We start from the raw sequence: 26,647 nt of genomic DNA on the forward strand, positions 1-26,647 counted from the left end.
AAACAATGGGACAGGAATGTAAGAAAGACATTTAGAATATTTCATCTGTTTCCAAGACATATGAAAGGGAAGGGTATTGATGTAGCACATGGGAACTGAAAAGGGTTATTGAGTTTTTTAGACATTCACTTCTTAGTTATATGGTAAGAAAGAAAACAAGATTTTTAGAGGAAAGATTGGAAGTAACAATTGTTCTTTTAAAAAAAAGAAAAGAAAAATCTTTTTTCAGAGTAACAAAGGTTTTTCTAAATAATATCGTTAAATTAAAAAGCAATTCACATTACATTGTATGCAAATTCAAATGGACAAAAAAATAACATCATTGTAGAGGGATTTATTATTTTATTGGAAGTTATTTCAAACGTTTTATTGTACTCAAGTTTTTCTACATCTATTACTTTGTTTAACACTTTTCTTATTAAAAATAAATGTACATTGTTCAATGTTCGTGTCCTGTAGTATAAAAATTTTTAAAAAGAGAAAGGTTACACACCTGTTCGTTTCAATCTTGCAGAATCATTGTACATTACATTTCTTGAATTTTGATTACTGTAGATTCCTGGCTTCCCCAAAAATTGTTGCTTTGCAGAAAAACGAGCAACTTCATGAGTTGGCTTGCTTTAGAAAAGGAAGAGATAGTAAAAATCTAGCACTATGACTTCCAACAGCTGATAATAAATTGATTTAAAATTGAATAATTCTTATTATACTCTAAACAGAAAAATCATATAAGTTAAATGCACTCTAAATACAAGAAATTATCTTCACAATTCACCAAATATCCTAAATAAACAAACAAACCACTGACGTAGACCGGAAGTAGCGAGTCTTATTTCCGGTTAAGCGCCAATCTCCATTGCTAGAGATAGCGAAAGCGATTTTGTTGTGCTTCTTTAAAAAGCAGAATAATGTCTTCTGCGTATTTCAATGCATTAAATAAGAAAGACAAACTTAGTTATTGTTAAAAATTATCTTTCAATGGCTGTGACCTTACCGATCCTTTAGTATATGGATGGCGAATCTATTACTAACGATTGATGTTTACAGTGTTCAGGCAATTTTGTTTTCTTTCAGTTCTAAGTAGAATCATGTCTTTTGCGTATTTTAATGCATGAAATGAGTATAATAGGCTTTGCTATTCTCAAAAATTGTCGATCAAAGGATCTGATTTTCCTGATCCTTTAAATACAGAAATAAGAAAAAAAAAAAAACGAGTCTTCGTTTGTCGATCATTACCGCGATTTCAATGACAAGCATTTAAGAATACCTCCTAAACAGAAATAAAGTTGATACAAAGTCTGCTTTCAAGAATCACAAATCTACTGGATTGCAAGTACGTTGTGAATTGTAATTCCTATTCTTAAGTTGAAGCTATTTTTTCAAAGATGGAAGCTTTTCTGCACTGTGTTCACACAGAATGGCTATGACAGGGAGTTTTGGTGTCATATTCAATCAATTCTCCTGTTGTAGCTTTTCAGTTCACACACACTTATTACAGTTGCTACCTAATTTTCAGGTTTGATATTTAATATATTTTATTACATATTTGTTCATCACTTTTTTTTTTTTTTAATCAACTTGCTTCTGTAGCAAGATTGATAGGCATAAAAAAAAATTGAAAGATAACAAAATTTAAATTTAATCTCCGAGTGCTTTCTCCTGCGTTAAAATTGCTTTGAATGTAATACCAATAGCTGTACTATGATACTATACTATAACTTTAATTAATGAGTTTGTTTACCGATTGTCGAATATCTAAATTTGTTTACAATTAGAGTGCCTAATATTAAAGTACCGTCAATAACTCAAAGTTCCAAGAGACGGGCTAAATGGTTCGGGTTATTGATAGTTCGAGCTAAGGGAAGTTTTTTTCTCATGAGGTAATGAATAGTGGTTCTTTATTTTAACACATAAATCAAACTGTTTGAAACCCGTCAAAACACTGGAAACTTTCAGCTTTGCAGGAAGCAAATAAAAAATTGTTCAGGTTGAGTTTTTCTAATAATCAATTTAATATAGATCAATATAGATCTTCACACATTACAGTAAAAATACAAAGCTGATGAAATTAAGGTGAATGTTTCCAGCTCGTAAATACCTCGTACAAAGTGTGTTTACTACATAATATTCATTAAGATTCATTCCTTTCGCTTTAAAGCATTGGCTTTGATTCGACGATCAGGACCTTTAGAAATTTGAACATCTTTATTTCTGACATCTTATTTGCTCCTGTCCTCATGCTGTACCCGAAAGCAGAACAACATCTCCTCTTTTTACGAAAATTTTGCGCCTTTGAAATTCATGATTAATTTAAAAAATTCAATCAAATTACAGATACGTAAACAGAGCAATTCGTCGTAAGAAGCAATACAAATAAGACTTCCACCGGAAGTTTTGAGTGACCCCGTGCAGCCCTGCCACCTAGTGTTCAAAAGAGTAAGCGTGGCTTGGAATTTGGTGAATACATTAGGCAGTAGTTTTTTTTACAAGGCTAATGCATTTGAAGCAAATTAATTTTTAATGAATTTGAAGACTTAATACAAATATGAACATGTAACAGCTGAATTTGTTCTTGTTTCAGAGATACAGAGGTGCTGAGATATAATCAGGGCTAGGTGTGGTTTAGAATCTTCAAAATAATGACAAATGGCTTCGAAAATTTGACCATTAAAATAGAATTAGAAACATTTTTCTGCAGTGCTACTAAAATTGACTACAACTGCTGAATAAATAGAAAAAATTCCCATGTAATTTCTTCTGTCCCAAAATCATTTTAATTAAAATTTAAATTTTTATATATGTAGGTATATTTTAGGATCATTTAGGAGTCTTCAAAATAGGGGGGAAATGAAAATGACCTTCTAGGAAAAATACCTTTAAAATATACCTGTTTTGCAACCTTTTGGAAAAAAAATTCACAATCTATTAAAAAGCTATTATTATTAAATCTGAATTTTATGTCATATGTACCTTTTTTAAAGTCTTCTGTTTTACATCTTCCTAAATTAAATCAGTAGCTTTTAAAGCCCTGCCTGTTGTGCATTTAAACATTCTTCCCTGCAGCATTTTTTTCTTGTTGCCACAAGGCAATGAAACTCTGCCCGATTCATATTCCAACCATTAATTACTAGGTAACTTTAATCTTTTCTAATAATAAAGCTGAATGTCTCTCTGTCCGGATCTCTGTCTGTCAGGATCTCTGTGATGCGCATAGCGCCTAGACCGTTCGACCAATTTTCATGAAATTTGACACAAAGTTAGTTTGTAGCATGGGGGTGTACACCTTGAAGCGATTTTTCGAAAATTCGATGTTGTTCTTTTTCTATTCCAATTTTAAGAACAAAATTATCATAAGATGGAAGAGTAAATTACGAAATCATCATAGCGTGGAACAGGTACATGGGCACAAGCCAATTGGCGAGATACGAAATTATCATAACGTGGAATTGTAACATGGGTACAAACCAATTGGCGAGAAAATTCACCACACATTATTTGTAAATATAAAGGCGAACCAAAAGACCTTTTAATTTTTCTATTACGGGCAAAGCCATGCGGGTGCCGCTAGTAATTAATGAAAGTGTTTGCAGCATTTTATTTCAAGTTTGCAAGATATCATTCAGGACCACAAATTTGAACACATGAAAATTGAACTTACATTTTTTCCCTATCAATGCTGTTTTCAGAATCTGACGGCTCATTTTCATGCGTCAACTGACCACCCCATCGTCTTCTATATGCTGACTTTTCCTGGAAAAGAGTTGAAGCCATTAGTCTAACTACATAAAATAAGAATTCATTAAAATATTTCGAGAATATGATAAATAAACTAAGAGTTATAAGATTAAGAAGAAATAATACATTTTAAGGCATAAGTTTGGAGGGGAAAAAAATTCAATGAAAATAAGGCTTCAAATATTTTTCAGCTATAGTGAAACCCCGATTTTACATTTCGCAAGGGACAGATTTTTTTTTTTTTTAATGTAAAATAAGGAAAATACATAGAAAGCAAAAATTAAGAGGGGAAACCAGAGAAAACGGGTCAAAAAATCCATATCTTTTTTTATCTCATAAAATGTTAGTAGAACTATTCAAGAATATGTTGCCAAAATTTCGTTTAGTTCCAATGCTATGAGGACTTAAAAAACTGAAGATTCGAAAATGTTCACAGCAGTTTTTTTTCAATCTGGTTTTTCTCAAAACTACTTTTTTTTCAACTGCTGTGCATTCTAGCACAAAACGTTATAGGCCAATCATTCTGAAATTTTGTGTGAATATTTTTTATTCAATTACACTCTATATGAACCTAATTCTGGGATGATATTATTATTAAAAATATTGTTTAATGTGAAAAAGGTAAACAAAAATGGTAGAAAAACATGAATATTGTGATCAAACACCTCAAAAGCATGAAATGTTTTTTTTTTAAACCAGAATTAGGTCCACATTCTGAGGAAATACGTTGTTAACAATAAAAAAAAATTGTAATGATAACAGATAAAAATTATGGCTTCAGGAATGCACACCAGCAACAAGCTCTGATGGCAACCATCCATGGACATCTAGCTCTTCTATTTCTGGCAGAAAAATTACAAAGTATACTCCAAAATATGAATAAAATATCCTTTAAGCAGGGCTCCCAACACATTTTAGCTTCAGAAAAGAATAAAAGACTACCATTTTCAATCAAAAAGGGGACTAAAGAGGACCAGTTAGGATCAAAAAGAGGACCTTGGGAGGACCACTTATAGTTAAACACAGGGAAACACCAAAGGCAAATTAATTGCCAGCTGCTAAATTCATGAAGATAATTTGTTAATTAACTATAATAATGGTACAATTCCTATATCACCTGTGAAACTGATCTTTTTATCCATTGAATAATATTATTTACACAAATATTTGGATGTGGGGAGGGCACTTAATTCAGCACTTAAGGCAGCCATTACATTGATACATTTTGACTTGAATCAGGGATGCTGGTAGTCTCACTGAAGGATAGATAAAGCTGCACTCCATCTTTATTTAGTTTAAAATAATTTTTATGTTTTTCTGTCTTGTAATGCTTCTTAAAAGCGTTATACACCAAACAAAAAAAATTTTCTTGTTATTTTCCCCAGTCTCTAATTTTGTTCCCATCTTCATCAGCTTCATCTAACTATTTGCTGAGAAATTTGCACTTCCCCAAGACTCACATTGAAGCCTAAAAAATATTTTTTTGATTTTCGACAAAGCTACAACTGAGTTTACAGTAAAATTATTTTATATTTGAATTTTAAATTTAATCTCTTATTACAGAGTTCAAACCCTTTAAGGAGAAAAAAATTTAATACCTTTTCAAGAGTAAAAAAATATTTTTCAAGGTACTACCCTAAATTCGCACTATAAATATTACATGCAGATTTCATTTAATGCTAACATATAAATAACAGAAAGTAATGTAAAAAGTATAGGAAAACAAACTGATTTTTCTACAAGAGACACTTTGATAAAAGATCTACTGTATTGAAAGTTTTCCTAAAAAAGTCTGAAATGCTTATATCACAAAGAGAAGCAGATCACATGAGGCTTAGTTCTGCAATTTTCATATTCAAAGTATATTTTCAAGAATCATAAAGCTTAGATTTAAATATATATATATATATATATATATATATATATATATATATATATATATATATATATATAAACCCTCCCTGATTGCAAGGCCATGAGTGCTTTAAACTTTTTTCGGGGGCGGGGGACTATTTCCCCTTTTTAGCAGGTATCATGACAATGAAATGATGTACATAAATTAAACTTTATAAAATTTTATATAATTCAACTTTGTTTCAAATACAAACACTAAGTTAAAATATTATGCATTAATTTTTTGACATTTAATATCCTCCCCCCCCCCCATTAAAAAAACAGTAATAACCAAAAATAAGCTAATAATAATTAAAATTAAGTTTGTAAAACTAGAAATTTGAATTTAAAAAATTAAAAAGAGTTAATCTAATGTAGCATGTCAAAACAACTTCAAATTGCCAAAAATATAAAAATATTTATTAGATGCAAAACGATTGAAAGCTCAGATAAGCAAATTTCCATGAACCAAGTTCCATTTTGGCATATTTCCCATAAAATAAATTTATTTATTTTCTACTAAATTAAACATAAAACATGCTAATCTAAGGTAGCATTTGGGAAAATAACATTCGATTGGGCAAAATATTTTAATATTTTCATGATGCAAAAAGATTGAAAATTCAAACAATGAAACTCATTTTCCGCGATGTCCGAGTAAGTTCAATGTTGCCATGGTTTCCAAAATAATTTCCCCGTTAATTATTGAAATTAAACGAAAAATAATCTAAAGTAGTATATGTCAAAATAACTTCCTACTGTCAAAAACACCAAAATATTTACAAGATGCAAAAGGATTGAAATTTCAAACGCAAGAAGTAGTTTTCCGCGAAGTCCGAGTAAGTTCAATGTTGTCGTGGTTTCCAAACTTATTCCTTCGTTAATTGTAGAAATTAAACGAAAAATAAGCTAATCTAAGGTAGCACAAGTCAAAATTATTCCAATTGTATAAAACATCAAAATATTTACAAGATGCAAAAGGATTGAAACCTCAAACACGAAAGCTATTTTTTGCGATACTGCATATCGAACATATGTTCAGAAAATTGCACTGCTGAAATATTTTTAAAAAAATTACAAGTAATCTAAAGTATACTTTAGATTGCTTGTTATGATTTTTGAAAGAATTCAAGCAATAAAAAAACTTTTCATACTGTTTCAAGCTTTTCAAGCACTTGGAAAATGAGTTTTTTTTTTCTTCAGGAACTTTTCAAGGTTCTTCAAGTGCGTAAAATTTTTCAAACCTGCCTGTAACAAGAAGTTCTATCTAGAACTAGACGAGCCTACTTTCCTGTATACCCATACTACTTTCTAGTACCTGATCAATGTTCTCAAAATAGCTAAAATCGCAAATTGTTTCAAACATATTTTTCCAATATTTTAAGCTACTTTCTAGGAATAAAATATTCCTCACTCATCTAAAAAAATTAGATGCGTAAAAAAAAGAAAAAAAAACAAAACAAACAAATAAAATAGCAGCAACTTTTAAACAAAGCAGCTAATGCACTTTTTTCCATTAAAAAAAAATTCTTCAACAGCTTTCAAAACGAAAAAAAAATATAATAAAAATTAATAAGCTCATTAAAATAAATACATCCTATCAAAAAAAAAATCGTTTCTTTTTCCCCTGTTGCCAAAAATAATTTTTTAAATGAATAAATGCACTTATCAAGATAAATAAAAACAATAAAAAAAATTTTGAAAAAAAAAATAGAACCGACTTCAAAATTGCTCTAAAAAGTGAAAAATAATTTTATTCTTTAAACACCATTGATAATACTTTTAAACATAATTTTTGAAGTTGGCGCAAAAACGATCGATAAAACCATTCACAGCCATAACTCAACTACAAGTATAAATTTAACCACGTCCAGTTTCTTCACTACCACATGCATTACGCATTGATGACAGCATATTTGAGTAACGATATAAATGTTTCGTTCCTAAGTTTGGATGATTTTTTGATAAAAATATGAACGAAGCATGGTTACAATGGATTTTACTTTTTGTTTTTGCGCCAACTTCAAAAATTATGTTTAAAAGTATTATCGATGGTGTTTAAAGAATAAAATTATTTTTCACTTTTTAGAGCAATTTTGAAGTCGGTTCTATTTTTTTTTTCAAAATTTTTTTATTTCATTCTTTTTAGTGTAAATGTAGATATTTCAGTAAAAGTAAGAAGTTACCTAGTAAGAAGTGCGGCTCTATATCACTGTATTGCTTTAGAAAAGCCTTTATTCAAAATTATCATTACAATTACTATTAATGTTACAGTTATATGGCACCAAACTTTTATAACAATGAGTTTCATATTGTCGCGTAGATGAAGATAGCGAAGACAATGTGAAAGCCAAATGAAGCGAATACTCGTTAGTCTCAACTCGAGATCTTAATTCAGAACCACGAATGAAAGTTACATCTCCTTATATACAACTTGAAAAAGTGCTGGAACTTTCCAGACTTGAAAAGATACAGAAATAAATAGAACATTCGAGAAAATACGGGAAACAGTAAAAACGAAATTTTAGTAAAATTCACTTTGTCCTAGTCGGGATTTGAACCCAGGTTGCTCGTGTGGGAGACGAGAATTCTACCACTGAGCCACCGTTATCCACGGATGACAAGTGCGAACTTTGCTACAATATCATTTTAATCATTTAATAGGGAAATTTACTGTTTTTTGCCCATAACTTTCTTTCTAAAGAACAAATATGGTCAAACAAAGTAATGGGACCTAAGTTGAGCCATCCTCTATCCATTAAAAAAAGAATCATCAAAATCGGTTCACTAGGTGAGACGCTATGAGTGGACAAACAAAAAAAAAAACATACATACGGTATGAACTGATAACCGCCTCCTTTTTGAAGTCGGTTAAAAATGTCAACGTAAAGAAATACTTTTCATTGTCAAAAAAAAAAATCGTCTGCGCGTATCTTTATGTAGAAACATAAATGACTTCGAGTTTATTCACCGAAAACTGAATACCTAAATAAAAACTTTAGCGTTAAAATAAAAACAAATCCCATCAACAATAATTATTTCACAGTTAAAACCATAGCGTCAGAGTCGGAGTCAATCTAATTTTGGGATGAAGGAGTCGGAGTCAGTCATTTGTCCGTGTATAAATTTTTGCCAAAGCTAGGAAGTCATAGTCGAAGTCGGGGAGTCGGAGTCCGATTAATTGTCGGGCACAGGAGTCGGATTCAGATTCAGGTGCCCCTAAATTCTCGGAGTCGGAGTCTGGAGTTCGGCGTCAAGAGCTATTTCCAACAAAATTTGTTTGAAGTAAATCCGCCTTCAAGTACGGAATCTACATTGACTTTCAGTTTCCCCGTAGGCGCTAATGTTAAGGGATTTGAACTGTTCAAAATTGAACGGAAAATTGTTCAAATCAAAAAGATATTTTATATACAAATTTTTCATCAAAAGCTTTTTCCTACAAAGTTTGTTTGAAGCAAATTCGCCTTACAGTTCAGAATTGCCTTGAATTTCCCCGTAGGAGCTAATGTTAAGTTTTTTTGAACTGTTCAAAATTGAACAAAAAATAGTTCAAACCAAAAAGCGAAATATGGGAATGAGGTGTCCTTGCCGAGATCTTTCGAACAAAAAAAAGTTTGTTCGAATCGGACTATTCATTCAAAAGTTATTAGGGGGGGACAGACAGACCGACAGACAGACTGACAGACATTTTTCCCCATCTCAATACCCTACTTTCCAATTTTTAATTTTTCGATATTTAATTATTTTATTTATTTTTGACTTTTTTTTGTTTTTCGGGATATTTTTAAGATGCATTAAGCCTTCTTTCATGCTTTTTTCTTCTTTTTCTGACTTTTACTGGGACAGTAGGCTAAAAAAAATGGCACATGCGCCACGAGATTACTTTCGAATTTATTTGCAAAAGGGGTGGTTCATAGCAGCATTATTATTACAGTCAACACGCAAGAACTCCAAGTCCCAAGGGACCGGCTAAAACGTTCCAAGTTATGGGAATTTTCCACAACAGACTCAAGAGCTTGGGATCTAATGAAAACTTTGAGATAAAGGAATATTCGAATTATCGATATTCGAGATTGGAAAGTTCATTCGTTATTGCAAACGTGAGCCTAAAATTCCGAGAAATATCGGTAGAACCCTGCAAAGCGATTCAACGTTGTAACTCCTCCCCCAAACCTTTTGATTTCCATGTTGCAGCAGTTGAAAGAGGAGTAATGACGTCAATCTGAAGCGAAATAATACGGGAAAGTCAGGTTAAGGCGCCGCGGCCGCATGTTTGTGTGTACAGTATCTTTTAACGTAATGGAGAACTTTTAAAATCGATTTTTAAGTAAAAACAATATAAAAGCGGACTAATCGGACCAAAATGTTAAAAAACAGTAAAAAAAACGGACTTTGGCGGGAAAAGCGGACCATTTGGGAGCCCTGTTTAAGTTTGAACAAATTCTTATTATTCTTTCCCTGCTGAAAAAAATCATGAAAAACACTAAAATTTCTGCCTCCTAAACTGATTTCCTCCATAAAATAGAAAAAAAATAAAAGTAGTAAAGATGACTCTTTCAAGAGGTATAATATCTACATTTTGCGAAGAGTACATTATTATACATACCATTTTAATTCACTTTAACACATTTATTTGCGAATCCGGGCATTTAAGTTGAAAAAAGTCTGTACTAGTGTAATGTTTTTCAGTCATTCAGTTCAAAGTAAATGCAGCATCTTCCAGGATTGATATGCTTCGCCAGTTCTTTCCTGGTCTTTATGCGAAAGAAACAAGTCTTTCACTATTTGTAAGTTGTTTAATGCAATATTGAAAGAAGAGACTGACTGTGCTTTGGTTCGTCTTGTTCATTTTCAGTGGCAGACAAAAAGGCCAGAAGATTGACGATGGAAGGAACAGTAGCATTTCTGTTATCACAGACTAACTTTTATCAGCGTGGCTTAGTTTTTAAAAAGCACAAAAGGAAACATATTGCTTACTTTAGAACATATATTTTTCTTTTTTTTAACTCAACAGAAAAAACTAAAAATGCGAGAAATTTATTTTTAAAAAAAAATTTATCCAGGTTAAATCAACATTATTAGTATGTGTTAAAACCAGAAACTAATGACAAAAACATGAAATGCGGGGGAAATGTGCAAATCCTGCGAGGGACGCACCGAAATCTATTTATGCTACCGGGTTTTACTGTATATTGAAAACTAATAAAGAAACATGCTGTATTATTTGCAAAGCAAAGGCATTACATACCTCAGAAGGTTTCAGTTTTGAAATATCTTGATATGAATCTGGAAGGTGACGATTGTAGGCAGAAACACGACGGTTTGTCTGAGCCATGGGTTTAAAACCACTTTGAAAATAAGGGTAACGAGCAGCCTAAAAAAAGATAAAATACTCTTCTAGAGAATAAGAAAATAACTCTTCAATGCAGTCGATACAACAATGCATGATTTGAAAGAAAAAAAAAGGTGAAAATATTTCAAATTTGAACTTAAATGAAGAATTTGTTTTTAAAAACAAAAAAGCACTGTGCGTAGCACAATGTTGAATGAAACATACATAACTTTTTAATAAATTAAAGCAGTAATATCAAAACTTCTATCAATGACTAATGCTTTTAAAGCTCAGTGTGGCATGAGGTTAGCAGAGTCAATTTTCAGAACAACATGGCACATAAAATGTCTTTATAAGCAAATTCATAAAGCAGCATCAAAGCACAAAAGAAATTTCAAGCAAAAGGTTAGTTCAGAATATTAAATCAAGTAGTCACCATGACGGCTGTCGGCCTTTTGTCAGGATTCCACCTCAAGAGATCTTTCAGTAATGTACAACCATCCTGACCAGCATTCCTAACAATGGAACTGATTGGCATTTCTTTGAATTGAGGAAATTTGAAATTCATTTCTGCTGCCAATCTGTAGCCATCAGGCCAATCTCGCTGAAAGGCAAAATGATAAAATTTATACTGGATTTACAATAATAGGTTCACAAAGATTCAAATAATGTAATTGGTCAAGGGTGTTGTATAATTGCCCAAGAACCAGAGATTTTCCTTTTAAACCTACATGAATCAAGGAATTTTCGTTTAATTTTGTACAAAGTGAAGAAAAAATCAATTCTGCAATTCTGCTCTGTTGCAACAAAATTGTAATACTATTAAAAACTTGCCTATTGTGTTTTTTTTTTTAATACAGTACTGAATTTTGATTATTTTTCTTACTCTAGCAGGGTGTCGGCCGTCCGCGTTGTACCGTTTCCACCTCTTGTGTAAAGATAACAAGAGAATTCATGGTCTTTTAGAGACGTTTAATGTGATCAATATTTACAGCTATTTTACAAGTTACAAATTATTTAATGCTACAAAGATATTCTGAACTACGAGAGCACATAGTCCGGGGCTCACAGTTCTTTCTGCTCTCCGAGTGTCTCCTCCTTTGACCTATTTATTTTCTCTTATATACAGGGATTCGTTCTGCGGGGAATGCACTTCTGTTTACAACAGTCAGACAATGTTGACAAAATGCGTTAAGATCTTTTCCTTCTGCTGTCTGAGGTTTCAACTGCTTGGCAGGGTGGTTGAAAAATGTTCCCTATACTGCCGTGCTAAGCACAGATGTGGTATCTGCACATTTTGTCAAAATTGAGTTATTGTCACCAGGTGGTCGTTAGAAATTTAATTTACCTAAACCTCAAGTTTTTTGGCGATTTGTGAGTGCGAAATATTAAAAAAAGCTTTTAAAAAAAAGTCGTAACTGCAAATTTGCTTAGTTTGCTACGGCAATTTGAACGTAAATGACAAATACTAAGCCTTTAAAGTGGTATCTGCGCAGTTACCACTTTTTTCCTTAGTAATTTGTAGATACGACTTTTATACCTTAGTAAAGCAGCATATTTAATAATGTAGCAGTTTATTGTAACACAGAATTTTAAAATTAATTTACCGTTGAATAGTTGATAATAAAAACTAATACAACTTTGCATAATTGTTAAAGTAAATATTCAGCTTTTTTCTATTTAAATGGTTATTTAAAATGCAAATTCTAAAAATGAAATGCATGTAAAATATTCATATCTAATTCTTTCATTGCAAAAAAAAAAACACATTTCATTCTACGGCTAGTAATATTTTTATTTAAGTATCGTCTGCTGCCAAAATTATCTTCATGCTATGCTCGGTAAAAAATGAATCTAGAAAATAAAACATTATAAAAAAACACATTCTTTGAATATAAAAAACAGAAAATTGTTATGGATTACAGTTTTAACTGTCCGAGAGTTTTTGAAAATGGTATCTTTCAGAAGGTAGATTCTGTTAGATTCGTATTAACAAAATAAAGCGAAACAGCTAAGTCCAAAGAAAGCAGATGTTTTCAGTATTATTTAATGATATATTGAGCACGTTTTTCTGAGCTACTTTTGTCGTATCTGTGCAGATACCCCTAAAAATGCCTAGTAATTGTCACTTAAAGCGAAAATAGCTTAGTATATGAAAAGGTTTTGAAAAGAAAATTTGTCGTAACTACATTCATTAATTTTAAATTAAGATTTTTACAAAAATACTCTCTTACGGTTTTTAGATAAGTTATTTACGAAACAACTATCGCAAGTTGAACATTTAATTAAGTCATAAATCAAAGAAACGAGTTGTAAAACTTTAATCATCAATTTCTCATTTTGAGCTCTACTGCAGATACCACATCTGTGCTTAGCACGGCAGTATAGTGTCACAGACATCATATCACACCAAACGGAGAAAGTTTATGTGCACAACAAATGTCCAGCTTTGGATAAAATTCAGCTATTTTAAAGATCTCATTTTGAATATTTCTCAGAAAAGGGGAGCAAAAGCCGTATTTACGTGTGGTCTTATATTTATCCAGCTCCCATTCTGGTGACAGATATAAAACACCAGCGTAACATATTTTTCTCACGATGAGTGTGGTCTGAGAAAGAATTTCTAGATCGACCCCACACATTGAACTGAAATAGCAAACAAGTGGAGAAATCGCATCAGTATAACGTGCATTGACCTAATGTGCCGCCCCTCAAGAGTAAGTTGCATATTTTGACTAATCTTTAACGTTCATATAAATCTTTCTTCAAATTTCTACACCAAGTTCTAATTTGAGAAAGGAAAAAAAAAGAATGATGAACTTATAAAAAGGAAGAAAAGTTTTATAGTAAGAAACTCCTTAGGTACAATTTATATCTTTGAAGAAAGTAAGAGGTACCAAAATTTATTAGTCATAAAAATGCATTTTATAGTCTGTCTTCGGTGACATCAGAGGAAGGACGGAGGGAGCAGGAGGGATCGTTCAGAGAAGATTATCGAAATTGGCGAATGAAAAATAGTTTTAGTTAATCTTTGGTTATGTTCGGTTGCAAGGACAAAAGAGTTGGGTATATTCAAGGTGCACGGAGAAATTTTCAAAATTGACGTCAAATATCGCAATTTTAGTAACTTTTTTGAGGTTTCAGGGGAAAGTAATGTTGGAGTTCTTTCCTAAAATTCTTTCAAAATTGAAATCACTATTTTTTGTGATCATAGCTTAAGAAGGATTGGTGCTCTTAACGAAAATTTTTTTGAAACTGAAGTTTTAAACACGCATTTTTGGGTTACCTTTGTTGACGTTGCAAGAGGGAGGGAGATCAGTTGTCTCCCATTGAAAGTTTTAGGAATTGAAGTTTGAAATGCAAATTGAGACCGTCTTTGGTGACAGTATGGGATCTGGCGACTTTCCTCCGGTAATTTCTCGGCAGAATTGCTTCAAAAACCCATTTTTAGCTATATTTGAAAACGATAGGGGAAACGTGAAAATATTCCGAACCGAAATATTTTTTGGAACTAAAATCCATTAAAAGCTATTTTTGGGAAGGAAGGGTTTTGGGGCTCCCTAGCGTATATTCCTATAAGCGCAATCTTATACTATCTTTGATGACGTTAACAAAACTGGGAAGCTTCAGCGGATCTTTCGGATATTTTTCGATATGAATATCTGAAAAATACAACTATAGACTTTTGTCCACCTCACCTCGACGATTGATGGGTATACCTCAGGGCCCCCTGATATCCCAAAATAGTATTTTAGACATTGTTTGATAATGATGGACTAAGAGCCGGCGGGTGTTCAGTGTGCCCTCACGAACTGTTTTTTGAAACTGAAGCCAATTTCAGGCTAGTTTAGGCAGGAAGAATTCTGTGGCTTCACTGGACTTTCTAAAAACGAAATTTTGAGGTATAGTGAATGGGTTGGAGAAAAAAGGGATCCGGGGTCCATCCCCGAAAGTTCTTGAAACTGATGTTTCAAAAACGCAATTTTCGTTTGTTTTCCAATACGTTAAGTGAGGGGGTGGATTAGGGGCCTCTCTAAATGCGTTAATTGAGACTGTTTTGGTAGTAATGTTTGGGAATGGATTTCAAGGCACTCTGTCGCAAAAATTTTGAAAAAAAAAATCCGAAAAATGTTATTAAGCAATTTTTATGACATTAGGAAGGGCTGTCCTCTGAAAACACATCTTGAATTTTGGAGCCAACATTTTTAGGCTATGTTTGATTAAGTTAAGTTAAAAGGGTGAATCAGAGACTTAATTGGGTCCTTAAGGTGGGTGTTCAACCAACGGAATTTTCCGAAATTCAAGTCCTAGAAACGCAATATTAAGCCTTCTTTAGTCTCGTCAAGGAGGTCATGGCATCCTTTTGGATTTTTGTTTTGGAGCCACATTTAAATTTGCTTCCTGGGGCAAGAGCACTGTCCTTCTACCTGATCTGAAATAGGGCAGTTCATTCGGGATTTTAATTAGAAAAAATTGCCGTAAAGAGAGAAAATTACAACATTTTAGTTCGTTATTTATAAGTGTTTGATTCTCGGGGAGACGCAATTTTCCACTTTCTCTCCACGCATCCACGATTGCTGAACACAGAATTTGTTGTTTGAAATGCTTGTGAGAGTATCTAATCAGTATAACTTTTTTTTAATAAATAAAATATGTCTTCATTATTTAGGTCCATAAAAACTTGTGGGGTAAACATTAGTGGCCGCCCTCGGTGCTCCTTTCAGAAGGCACTTTCATGCTTCAGGAGGGGGCCATTTCCCTCATTTCCCCTCTTCTGTATCCATGCCCGATTACCGGTTCTGTCACATATTTTGCATGTGTGTAAAGAGTAGATATTAATGGACAATAAACCAACACAATGTTCCCTTACATTTTATTTTTCTTAAACTATGCTATGTTGTCGGGAATGCAACATTTACTTTGATAATTGAACATTTAAGATTCAGCTTATTTATTCGACTTACTATAAGTTATCTTGCGAGAAATTCTTGAGGAATTTTGCTTGATTATAAGAATTATATGATGCGGCCTACGGCCGCCCTTTGCTTTGGCCGACCGTGTGCAGTGCACATGCTGCACACCTGTTAGGATCGGTCCTGGTTTCAGCACTAACAAGGTTTTTCGCACAAATCTGACTGAAAGATGGTAGCAATAGTGAAGTGATCATTTTTCTTTCTTTTAAGCAAATTTTAAATCACCTGCTACAATACTTAAAAAGCATATAACAGTTTTCTGGAACAGCTTAAATACTTTACTGCAATGCTAGTGATATTTATTTAACACAGCCTGCATTTTATCAACTGATCAGTTTATGTATTATACCCATCACTAAACTAATAACAGTTTTATCATTAGATATCTTAAACTGAAGCCCCTAGAAAAAAAAATTGTATAAAGAGCAGGATTTATTGACATTAACATTGTTGATAGCTGTTAACATACTTGATTAGAGGAAAAGTATACAAAATGCACCCGCTTAGATGATAAGGCAATAGTCGAAGAATGTATCTTAATAAATACAAGAGAATAATTTTATTAAACAAACAACCTTATTATATACTAAATATAGCTTTAAGATCAATTTATTTTCAATACTAATGTTATTAAAGTCAGAACACTTATCTTTTATCTTAATGTTATTAACTTCATTACAAACCAATAGCAACCTAATTAATATATGAAAAAGAGTAATTAATATATACTAAACATCTACCAAACTTAAAAAGTACTTTAAACAAGTATCTGCAAAAACATGCTTATTTTTCTTTCTTCTTTTTGTTTTTTAAAATAATTGTAAGCTTATACCTATGGACATTAAAATACTTTCTATTGCTTTCTGTTATATTTTTGATATTTCTCTTTCATATGCAAACACAAAGTAACTGACTAATGTCGGATTTTTGCTACATTAAAGAAAACACAAAAAAAAATGTGCAACAGCTTACTTTCAAAAAAATAAATAAATGAATAAACAAGCTATAATAAAAAAAAATTAGACAAACTACAACTTGTACACCTGCAAGATTTTTCAAGGACAGAAGTTTTATATGCAGTGAAACTTCGGTGAGTCGAAAACTTGGACAAGTCAAAGTAAATATTTATTCCCATCTTACTGAGTGGAGAATTTATGCAATTTATTTCAATAAGCTGAATTTCATTGAATATATTCAATAAACTGAATTTTGTTGAATATATTCAATAAGCTGAATTTTATTTCATGACTTTTGTCAGATTTTGCTTGCCAACAAAACTCCATAAGTTCAAATAGTTTTTAAATTTTAGTAATGAATTTTATTCTATAATTTTATCTTCATTTCAAAAAAAGATGAATTTTCAATAACTCAAAATATCTTTGCTTTACAAGCAACCCTCTACTTATTGAAAATTCACTGTAAATAAAAAAAACTTTTTTTCAAAGTTCATTTTTTTTAATAAAACGCATTAACCTGTCATTAATAGTTTTCATTTATTTGATAATTTATTTTATTAAATTTATTTACAAATTTATTTAATTTTTCCATACGCTTTTAGATTTTTTTCATGGATAAAACATGATGATGGACTTCTGGAAAAGAGCAACTGCTCATTTTTGTCTACCCAGAGGGGAAAAACAAGAATGAGCAGTTGCTTATTCTTATTTCTTTTATAATTTTGTTCTTATTAAATAAACTACTGAATACTAATCATTAATTACTTGATCTGGAGTTCCTAAAATTGAACATATCCTAAAGACCTGGTCAATTTCAGTCCTTCCTGGAAACAAGGGCTGTAACGTATACAGTTCTGACATGATGCAACCTACGGCCCACATATCAATAGGGGAATTGTAATTTGTTGCCCTTAGTAACACTTCAGGAGCCCTATACCTAGAAATAAAAATAGAATCACATAAACAAATTTTTATTCCTAGAGTAATAAAACAAAAATAACAGGGGGGATGCAGAATGTAAATACTGACCATCTGGTTGAAACATAGTCTGTGTACGGGGGTCTAGATCTGATCTCCCGAGCAAGACCAAAATCTGCTATCTTTATGAGCTCAGGCCCTTTACACAGCAAATTTTCTGGTTTGATATCACGGTGAAAAAAGCCATGTTTATGCATAAAAGCTAGACCTTGTAAGATTTGGAAAAGAATATTTTTTATCACATTTTCAGAAAATGGATTATCCCTAGAAAAAACATCAAATCATTAAATATCCGGCAGAAAGTAATGTGTTCAACAATAAAAAAGAAAAAATATATAAGTGTAAAATACTTAGTTAATCAATTAAAACCACTTACCTGCTTTTTATTAATTGATATAAATTCTCTTTCATATATTCAAACACAAAATAAAGAGTATTGTCTTCCCTGATGACTTCTTTTAATTTCACCAAATTAGCATGACTAAGTTTCTGCAAAGACTGACAAGAGCAAAAAGAGGAGAGAAAATTAGCATAATTTCAGAACCTGTAGGGAAAACACTAATGAAACACTACACTGTAAATATATGTAAATTGTACTAAATACAAACTTATTTCATTTCACTTTCTTTTTTATTAATTTCTTTTATTTATTGTACAAACATAATATATAACTCAAATCTGCATTCTCATTGTTTTGTAACTCAAAGGAGAAAAAATTTAAAATAATAACCACAATTCATCATAGCAAGTTGAGTTTAAAATTATGGGCCCCCAAAGGGAAGAGGGCATTTTCCCCTTGGTTCTACAGCCTGTCCCCATTGAACAAAAAATTACAAAATTGCATGGAACAAGTGAAACAGAATGAAGCAAAAAGAAGTTACCTTAATTAGAACGCATTTCATAATAGTTTAAAATCTGAATGAATTGAAAAAAAAAAGCATGTAAATAAAGCAAGAAAATACAGCATATAGCTATTTCAAGGCAATCAAAACAGTGGTCAGAAATGTTTGATTTTTCATCTGCCAGAATTATTTGCAACTGTTCTTCAATCTATGATCCCAACTTTTGGGAAACACTATATTTTGAAAAATTCTCATTCTCTACGCAATGATTTTTCCAGTACTCCATTTTTCCTAAAATTTGGAAGGAGTTTTTATAATTATTTTTTCAAGTTGTTCGTTTTTTCTCACTCTTGTTGTTTCCCAGCTTCTGATTGGTTGTCTCCCCCTTGCTACAGGCCTGGGGTTTGACTTGTTGTTTGTTGATTGGTTTGTTGTAGTCTCTTGTTGTAAATTCCTATTGGGTGATTCATTTTGTATATGTACAAGTGCCTACATGATGATGTTCAGTTATCGAACGACTTCCTTGTTGTGTGCTGATTTTTTTGCACTTATGAAGAGGCTCCACTGCAGCCTTGAAATAGCTGTATGCTGTATTTCCTTGAACATTTGTGCTTTATTGATGTTTTTTTTTGAGCAATCATGATTGCTTATTGTTCTCACTTGACTGTTTTGATGTGCTATCATTTTATTTTCCCGCCAGCACCCTCTGCTGCATCACCGTCGACCAGTTCCTCACGATGCTGCTCCTATAGCGAAAACAGTCTCCAGGTCGCATCCATATGCTACACATGAGCATACATACACAACTACACACATGCAAATACATACACCTACACACACACAAACACATACACACCCACATACATACACACACATACGCATACATACAGACACCAACACATACACACACCTACACACAACTACCCACACACTCATCAAAATCATGCCTGAACACAGACACAAACACATATGCCTACACACACATACACATACCCCCCCCCCCACACACACACACATAAACACACATGCCTACATACACTCACACACACACTTGTTTGCAAAAAAACATAATTTGAATTCAAGAGGTCAAAATTCAAAATTTTTTTTTTTATCTTTATACATAAAGGACTGATCTCTGTCCGGATGTCCGGGGTAAACTTCAAAACTACTGGACGGATTTTAACCATTTTTACACCATAGATAGCTACATAATCGGGGAACAACTTGGGCTATAATTTATTGCTAAAAAACTTAGCTTAAGAACGTCGTGATGGAAAACGGTAAATGTCATGTAATTTCCACATCAAATGATTAAAGATTAAACCCATTGTTTCGAAAATTCGTTGCCTAACAACAGCAATATTAAAAGTAATCCTAATGTAAATTTTGAATCAAGGCCTCTCTGGAGCGAGCATGACATTGCTTTCTTAGGAATTGCATCCTCATCTTTATACATAAAGGACTGATCTCTGTCCGGATGTCCGGGGTAAACTTAAAATTATTGGAGGGATTTTAACCATTTTTTCACCATAGATAGCTACATAATCGGGGAACAACTTAGGCTATAATTTATTAACTAAAAAAAACTTAGTTTAAAAAAGTTATGATGGAACACAGTAAATTTCATGTACTTTCCCCATGAAAAGATTAAATATAAAACCCATTGTTGCCAAAATTCTTTGCCTAGCAACAGCAATATTAAAAGTTATCATAATGAAAATTTTGAATCAAGGCCTCTCTGGAGCAAGCATAGCATTTATTGCTTTCTTAGGAATTGCATCTTTATCTTCTTACTAATATTATATATGCGAAAGTTTGTCTGTATGGATGTATGGATGGATGTTTGTTACTCTTTCACGCAAAAACTACTGAACGGATTTTGATGAAACTTTACAATAATATAGCTTATGCATCAGAATAACACATAGGGTAGTTTTCGTCCCGTTATGGGGGGCAAAACCCCCTTAGGGGGGCAATAAAACACAATTTTTGTATAAATTCTCTAATATTGGGATGAAAAAATACTTGCACACATTTACATTATATGTCCATCGAAAGCTCTGATTTTTCTGCTGAAGATGGCATCTGTTCGAAATTTCTAAGTAGAATAAAAAACGAGTTATGAGCTTTTTAGATCCATGTTCGAAGGCTTTCCTCAACTCAATACAGTATTTAGTGTATCATCTCAACTCCCTGTCGATAGCGACAATTGTTGTATTGTTGACTTTCTTTGCTTTTCGTGATTGTTCAAGGCTTTTCTCAAGTCAAATCTTGAAGTAAGATTTTTGCACAAGATTGGCAAATAATACATGATTTGGCTGATGATTTTCCATTTAAACGGAACTTTAATGTAATTAATGGTTTTTATTATTATTTATGCTGATTGAACACTTACTCATCATCCAAACAACCAGCAGATCGCCAAAATTTTTGCAGAAAGTTTTCCGTAGCTGATGCATTTGGCAGTTTTTTCAACATTGCTGTTTTTGAAGCCGAAGACTACGTCATAATGTTTCTCAGCTTTCACCATGTAAACAAAATATCGCCAATCAAAGAATTTTCAAAAGACCTTTTTTACTGTGTTAAATAATCCAGCAACTAAATCAGGCAAATCCATAAACAGCACAGAAACTTCCATTAATTTTCCTTTTTGCACAATTTCAAACAATCACCAAATTGTATTACTTATTTTGGTAACATTTCGGATGAAACTGTTTAGCGCCATTTTATGGTGACCAAAAATATCTCAGCATCTAGCGACGATATCTCTGTAACGAAAATTAATATCATATCGTTTTACAAAGTAAGGAAAGAATGGGGGAGCATCATCGAAGGTACCCCGAAACGACTTTCGCAAATTCGGTAAAATCGCACCAAGAGCCACAATGATTGAAATTTCCCGAAATAACTAAAGCAAGTATAAGGGGATTACGAGAGCAGCTATTTTTTTTTAATCACTTCGTACTTCATTAGCCATACAGAGAAGGTTTTAGACTCCATGTTAAAAAAAAAGTATCAACAGATTAATCTTTTTAAATATGAGAAGATTAATTTCATGTTTTTTAAATTTGTATATGCTTAAATATAGTGCTTTCGTTTCTAAATCAATATTACTTTGTTCTTTATACTTAATGCTATTTTAGTTTTATGGGTAAGGAAGAAACTCGATTTTTAATCACGTCAAAAAGATGTGTTTTAAATTCTTTCACTTGAAACAGAAAACAAAAGCAAGTAACGATTTTTTCTAATAATTATTACTGACCCAGGCAACGCCGGGTATTTTTGCTAGTTATACATAAAGGTCTAATCTCTGTCCGGATGTCCGGGGTAAACGTCAAAACTACTGGACGGATTTTAACCATTTTTTCACCATAGATAGCTACATTATCAGGGAGCAATTTAGGCTATAATTTATTAATTAAAAACTTAGTTTAAAAAAGTTATGATGGAAATTTCATGTAATTGCCCCATGTTATGATTAAACATAGAGTAAAGAAATATACATAGAAGGGCCCTGTCTATGGTAAAAAGGAGATGAAATTGAAGCCGGAATTATGGGATAATGAAAGAAAAATTTATCGGCAAGTAGCCCTTAGTGGGTATAAGAACTGATTTTATTTTTGTGTCAACAGCTAAAAAGGGGGGGTAGCGCAATCACCCGTTCTTTTTTTCCATTTTGAGTGTCCTATCTCAAGAAGTAATGCTACGTTCTGGTTGAAATTTGGAATATATGTGAATCCATGTGTAAACAGGCTTTAGTTCAATTTTGACGCCGATCGCTCCAAGAGGTGTTGATTTTTTTTTTTTTTTTTGCGAATAAAAATATTTTTATTAATGCAACAATAAGAAAGATAAATCGTAATAGATTGTCTTCTGCGTATTTCTCGTGATTTTAATTGTATGGAAATGATAGGAAATATTATCTCAATGATTTAAAATTTTTAACTGTTGCCATCTTATGTTTGTTAACAAATAAAATATTTGTAATTAATTCAAGCAAGGCTTTTAAAATAACTTTCAATTTTCGCTCTTTGCTTTGCTTTTGCAATAATTCAGACATTGGGATAGTCGTCAAGTTTTTGCATGTGTAATTTTGTTTTTGTTGGGAATATTGCTTCCTCGTCAAGCATGGGGAGGGATCAGAAAAAAAAAAAGAAAAATATAGAAGAAAGTTTCGTGATGGCCACAACATACTAGTTTTTAGTGATCTTTGTTTTTGTTAGTTCATATTTTGGAAATTCTTCAAATTTTTATATGCTTAAATTCGTGCTTTTGTTTCTAAATGAATATTTGTTGGTTCTTTATACTTATTGCTATTTTACTTTTATGGGTAAGGAAGAAGCTCGATTTTTAATCACGTAAAAGCGGTGTGTTTTGAGTTCTTTCAGTTAAAACAGAAAACGAAAGAAAGTAGCGATTGTTTCTTACATTTATTACTGACCCAGGCAACGCCGGGTATTTTTGCTAGTTTATTCATATTGTTGCACAAAGTTTTTTTGATCCTTTTTCATTTTGTTTACAATTTGTTTTAAAACTCACCTCAAATCTACTAAACAAACTAAATGGTCTAATTTATATTTAAAAAAAAAATAATGCACATGAGTATGGCTGAATCCTGTTCTTAAATAAGATGTTTACTGCTGTTGTACAAGCAAACAAGTATAATTGAACATGAAAAACCAAAAATAATGATGTTTTCTAATTTATTTTCCATACTTGAATTCTAATATTATATTTAATCTTTAAAGGAACAAACAAACAGTAAATCATACCTTTACTTCCCTCAGATTCATGCATTCTTCCCATGAGTGATATTTCTTTTTCATTCTAAAGTTTCAAAAATATCAAATTAGTAGAACATTATAAATATACATTTTACTTCAATGGACTCAGTATTTTATTATCATTAATTTCAATGAATTCTCATAAATTTTAAGTGATTTTAAAGAATATTTAGACATTGATGATTAATATTACATATCCACTGGAACCTTGAATTTTTGAAAATTTCTCTTTTCCTAATGCATATTGAGAGGATTTATTTAAAATCTGCTAATTATAAATGAGAAGGTATAAATATAAATTAGGTATTTTTAGCATGCAACAACAAAATGTTTTAAGATTTGATAAAAACAATATTTTTTTAAACATTTCACTGTATTTTTTTGGAGAGTATAAGCCTTTAATAGTTGATAAACAAATGAAGCTACTGCTCAAAATTAATGCATGATAAGACATAAAATGGCAGAAAGATGTCAAATATGGAATTTTATCACTTTTTAGCATTTGATGTAAATGTGTTGTTCAAGTCACTTTGACAGTTAGATTGGATGCCATAAACTAAATGAAACAATCTAAATGACTTCTTTTATCAAGTTGTTAACAAAAGCAATCAATATTTCAGATGGTAGTTGGTGGGCAAAGAGAAATTGATTATTTGTAATAATGTTGACCAAAAACAGTTCCAAAATCGCCAAGTAACACGCCTCCCTCCCCTATCTGGTAGTTAATATCCAAGTCAGAAAGTTATGCTTTGTTGCTGGTAGGAATTAACAACATTCATTTAATAAAAAGGAATGAAAAGATTTGGTCACATTAGTCATTTGGTCCCTTACTTCATTGAAAAGGAATTCACGGAGCTTGTTTAAGCTGCATGAATAAACTTTACTCGTATTTTTCGCTAACTTTTTTGAATCCAAGCATTAAACAGTTACATTAAAATAAAGAAAGATATATATCAATATCCACTACACTATAGTGAAAAAATCCGTTTTGAGACCATATTTAGAACTAATCAAAGTTAACATGGAAAAGTAGTATCAATGCGCATTATAAAAAACTCTTTTAGGATATTAACATACCATACGGAAGAATCCCAATCAAGAAAACCTTTCATAGTTATGGAAATGGGTTACAAAAACTTAATGCCCCTGATTAGAATTTTGATGAATATTCCAAATACATTCATTTGTTTCGAAACTCCATCATCCTTAAAATAGAACCAGAATCAGAAGCATACCAATTAGAACTCATTGGTATGCAGACTGATGATGAGCAGAATGATCTTTTATTTGAATACTAGGGCATATTTTTATAAAAGCCTTTCAGTTATAATCTCCAAATACAAACCATTCATAGGTAAAATAATGGCAATTGTTTCATTTACAATATGCAATAAATGAATAATTGAGAGGATCACTTATAGTACCATACATATGAGGCAGTGAGAAGCAAAAGAATGTAAGTGGATATTTTCAAGTTTTGAATAAAACATGTTTAAAGATAAGGTATGTAAGTTTTCATTGAAAAGTTTTTCTAAATCATGCTGTAGAGCAGCACTTACCAGGGCAACTAGTACTATCTCTTGCCCCAAGACAGAGGAGAGGTTCACCTCCAATTTGTACAGGTTATCTCCAAATTTTATATTTTGCCACTTACATCCCTTTGCTTCTCACTACCTCACTTGTATCTGAATGACATATATTTTTCATTACATCTCATATAGCCCAGATTACCATCAGTGAGGCAAACTCCCAGACAAACCCTTGCTTTACAAAATAAAAGTTTTTTTTAATTTGACTGGAATGAAGAAATCTTTGTATTTCAGAATTTAGTGCAGTTTTTGGAAAGTTATTTGTATGTGTTAATATTTTGACCTATAGTTGGGACAAACCTAACCTGGCAGCATTGTGAAGGTTATGCAGGTCCTAAATGCAGCATTACAATGCTGGAAAGTTAGGTTTGGCCCAATTTATAGCAATTGAAAACTTTATTGTAGATTATGCATAAAAAAAACTTTTAATAATTTAAATTCATTTCTCAGCAAATTTCATGTTTCATTGAATCTTTTTAATAAAATCAATATATAATTAAATCAATCATTAATAAATAATAATAATCAATCCTTCACACCTCAGTTACATTTCAGCTTTTATATGATTCCAATTCAATTTTTAACCTAATTCAAAAGAGGAGGTTATGAATTCATCTTGCAGCTTTTTATGTATGTTTTCGTATTTCTCCAAGAATACTGGACCGATTTGAAAAATTCTTTTTTTGTTTGGAAGGATATACTTTCCAGTTGGTCCCATGTTAATCTTGTCTGGATCTGATGAGAGGTCGCGGAGAAATCTAAGAAACTTTAAATTTCATACACATTGCGGCAGTGTAGACGAGCTTTCGTCAGCTGTGTGACACGTCGCAGGTCACGTGGATTTGGTGTGAACAGTGCATTTTTTCGACGGAGGAATCTTGTCTTGAACAATATTTAATTCTCATGCATCGGGATGTTTGATTTTCACGGTGCCGCCTGTTAATTTTAACTATAGTCTTACTAATGTATTTATTACTCATGTAGCAAATCATTAAATTAAATGTATTTTGCTACGAAAATAGTTGAATTAATTTATTTATTATAAAATATTTTTTGCTAATAAATAACTTAATTTAATCATTTTCTTTTTTAATATTTCAGTTTTGAAATATATTTAGTATTCAATTCAAGGGGAATTGAAGACAAAATATCCCCCCCCCCCTGTCAACGATTAAATTTATATTTTTTAATAAATATATCGTAACTGGTGTCCAATTTCCGAGTTTGACAAGAATTCAAGATTTAATATTTCATGATGCGGTCAGTTTAATTTACAGTTATGGCAATACTAATTAACAGATTTCGTTGGAACTTTTTTGTATACTATGCTCCCCAATAATTTGAAGTCGGGGCCTCCTATAAACTACTACCTAACGTAACTGCCAACACACCAAATCCTGAGATAAACACAAATTTAACAAAACGTGAAAGTCTTTAAAACTAAACCTACTCAGTTACTTTAGGTAGTAGTTTAGAGGAGGCTCCGACTTCAAATGGTTATTAAAAATAAAGAGATTGTATATAATTAGTTAGGTATTAAAATAATTCATTGTATAGTAATTAAA

The 26,647-nt window shown here is 31.8% G+C and overlaps 1 protein-coding gene across 2 annotated transcripts in view; it reads right to left on the reverse strand.

Annotated features, from left to right (window-relative positions):
• LOC129233273 (serine/threonine-protein kinase ICK-like) overlaps positions 1-26,647 on the reverse strand; it is a 49,929-nt gene that overhangs the window by 9,876 nt on the left and 13,406 nt on the right. For both annotated transcript variants that reach the window (XM_054867324.1, XM_054867325.1), the window contains exons 4-11: positions 23,482-23,536; positions 18,244-18,365; positions 17,919-18,131; positions 17,655-17,826; positions 11,397-11,564; positions 10,877-11,002; positions 3,659-3,750; positions 494-618 (exon numbers count right to left, since the gene is read on the reverse strand). In XM_054867324.1, coding sequence (XP_054723299.1) covers positions 494-618; positions 3,659-3,750; positions 10,877-11,002; positions 11,397-11,564; positions 17,655-17,826; positions 17,919-18,131; positions 18,244-18,365; positions 23,482-23,536 — 1,073 coding nt within the window. The remainder of the gene's footprint in view (positions 1-493; positions 619-3,658; positions 3,751-10,876; positions 11,003-11,396; positions 11,565-17,654; positions 17,827-17,918; positions 18,132-18,243; positions 18,366-23,481; positions 23,537-26,647) is intronic.

This window comes from Uloborus diversus, unplaced genomic scaffold (assembly GCF_026930045.1).
Source record: "Uloborus diversus isolate 005 unplaced genomic scaffold, Udiv.v.3.1 scaffold_304, whole genome shotgun sequence".
Taxonomy (NCBI): domain Eukaryota; kingdom Metazoa; phylum Arthropoda; class Arachnida; order Araneae; family Uloboridae; genus Uloborus; species Uloborus diversus.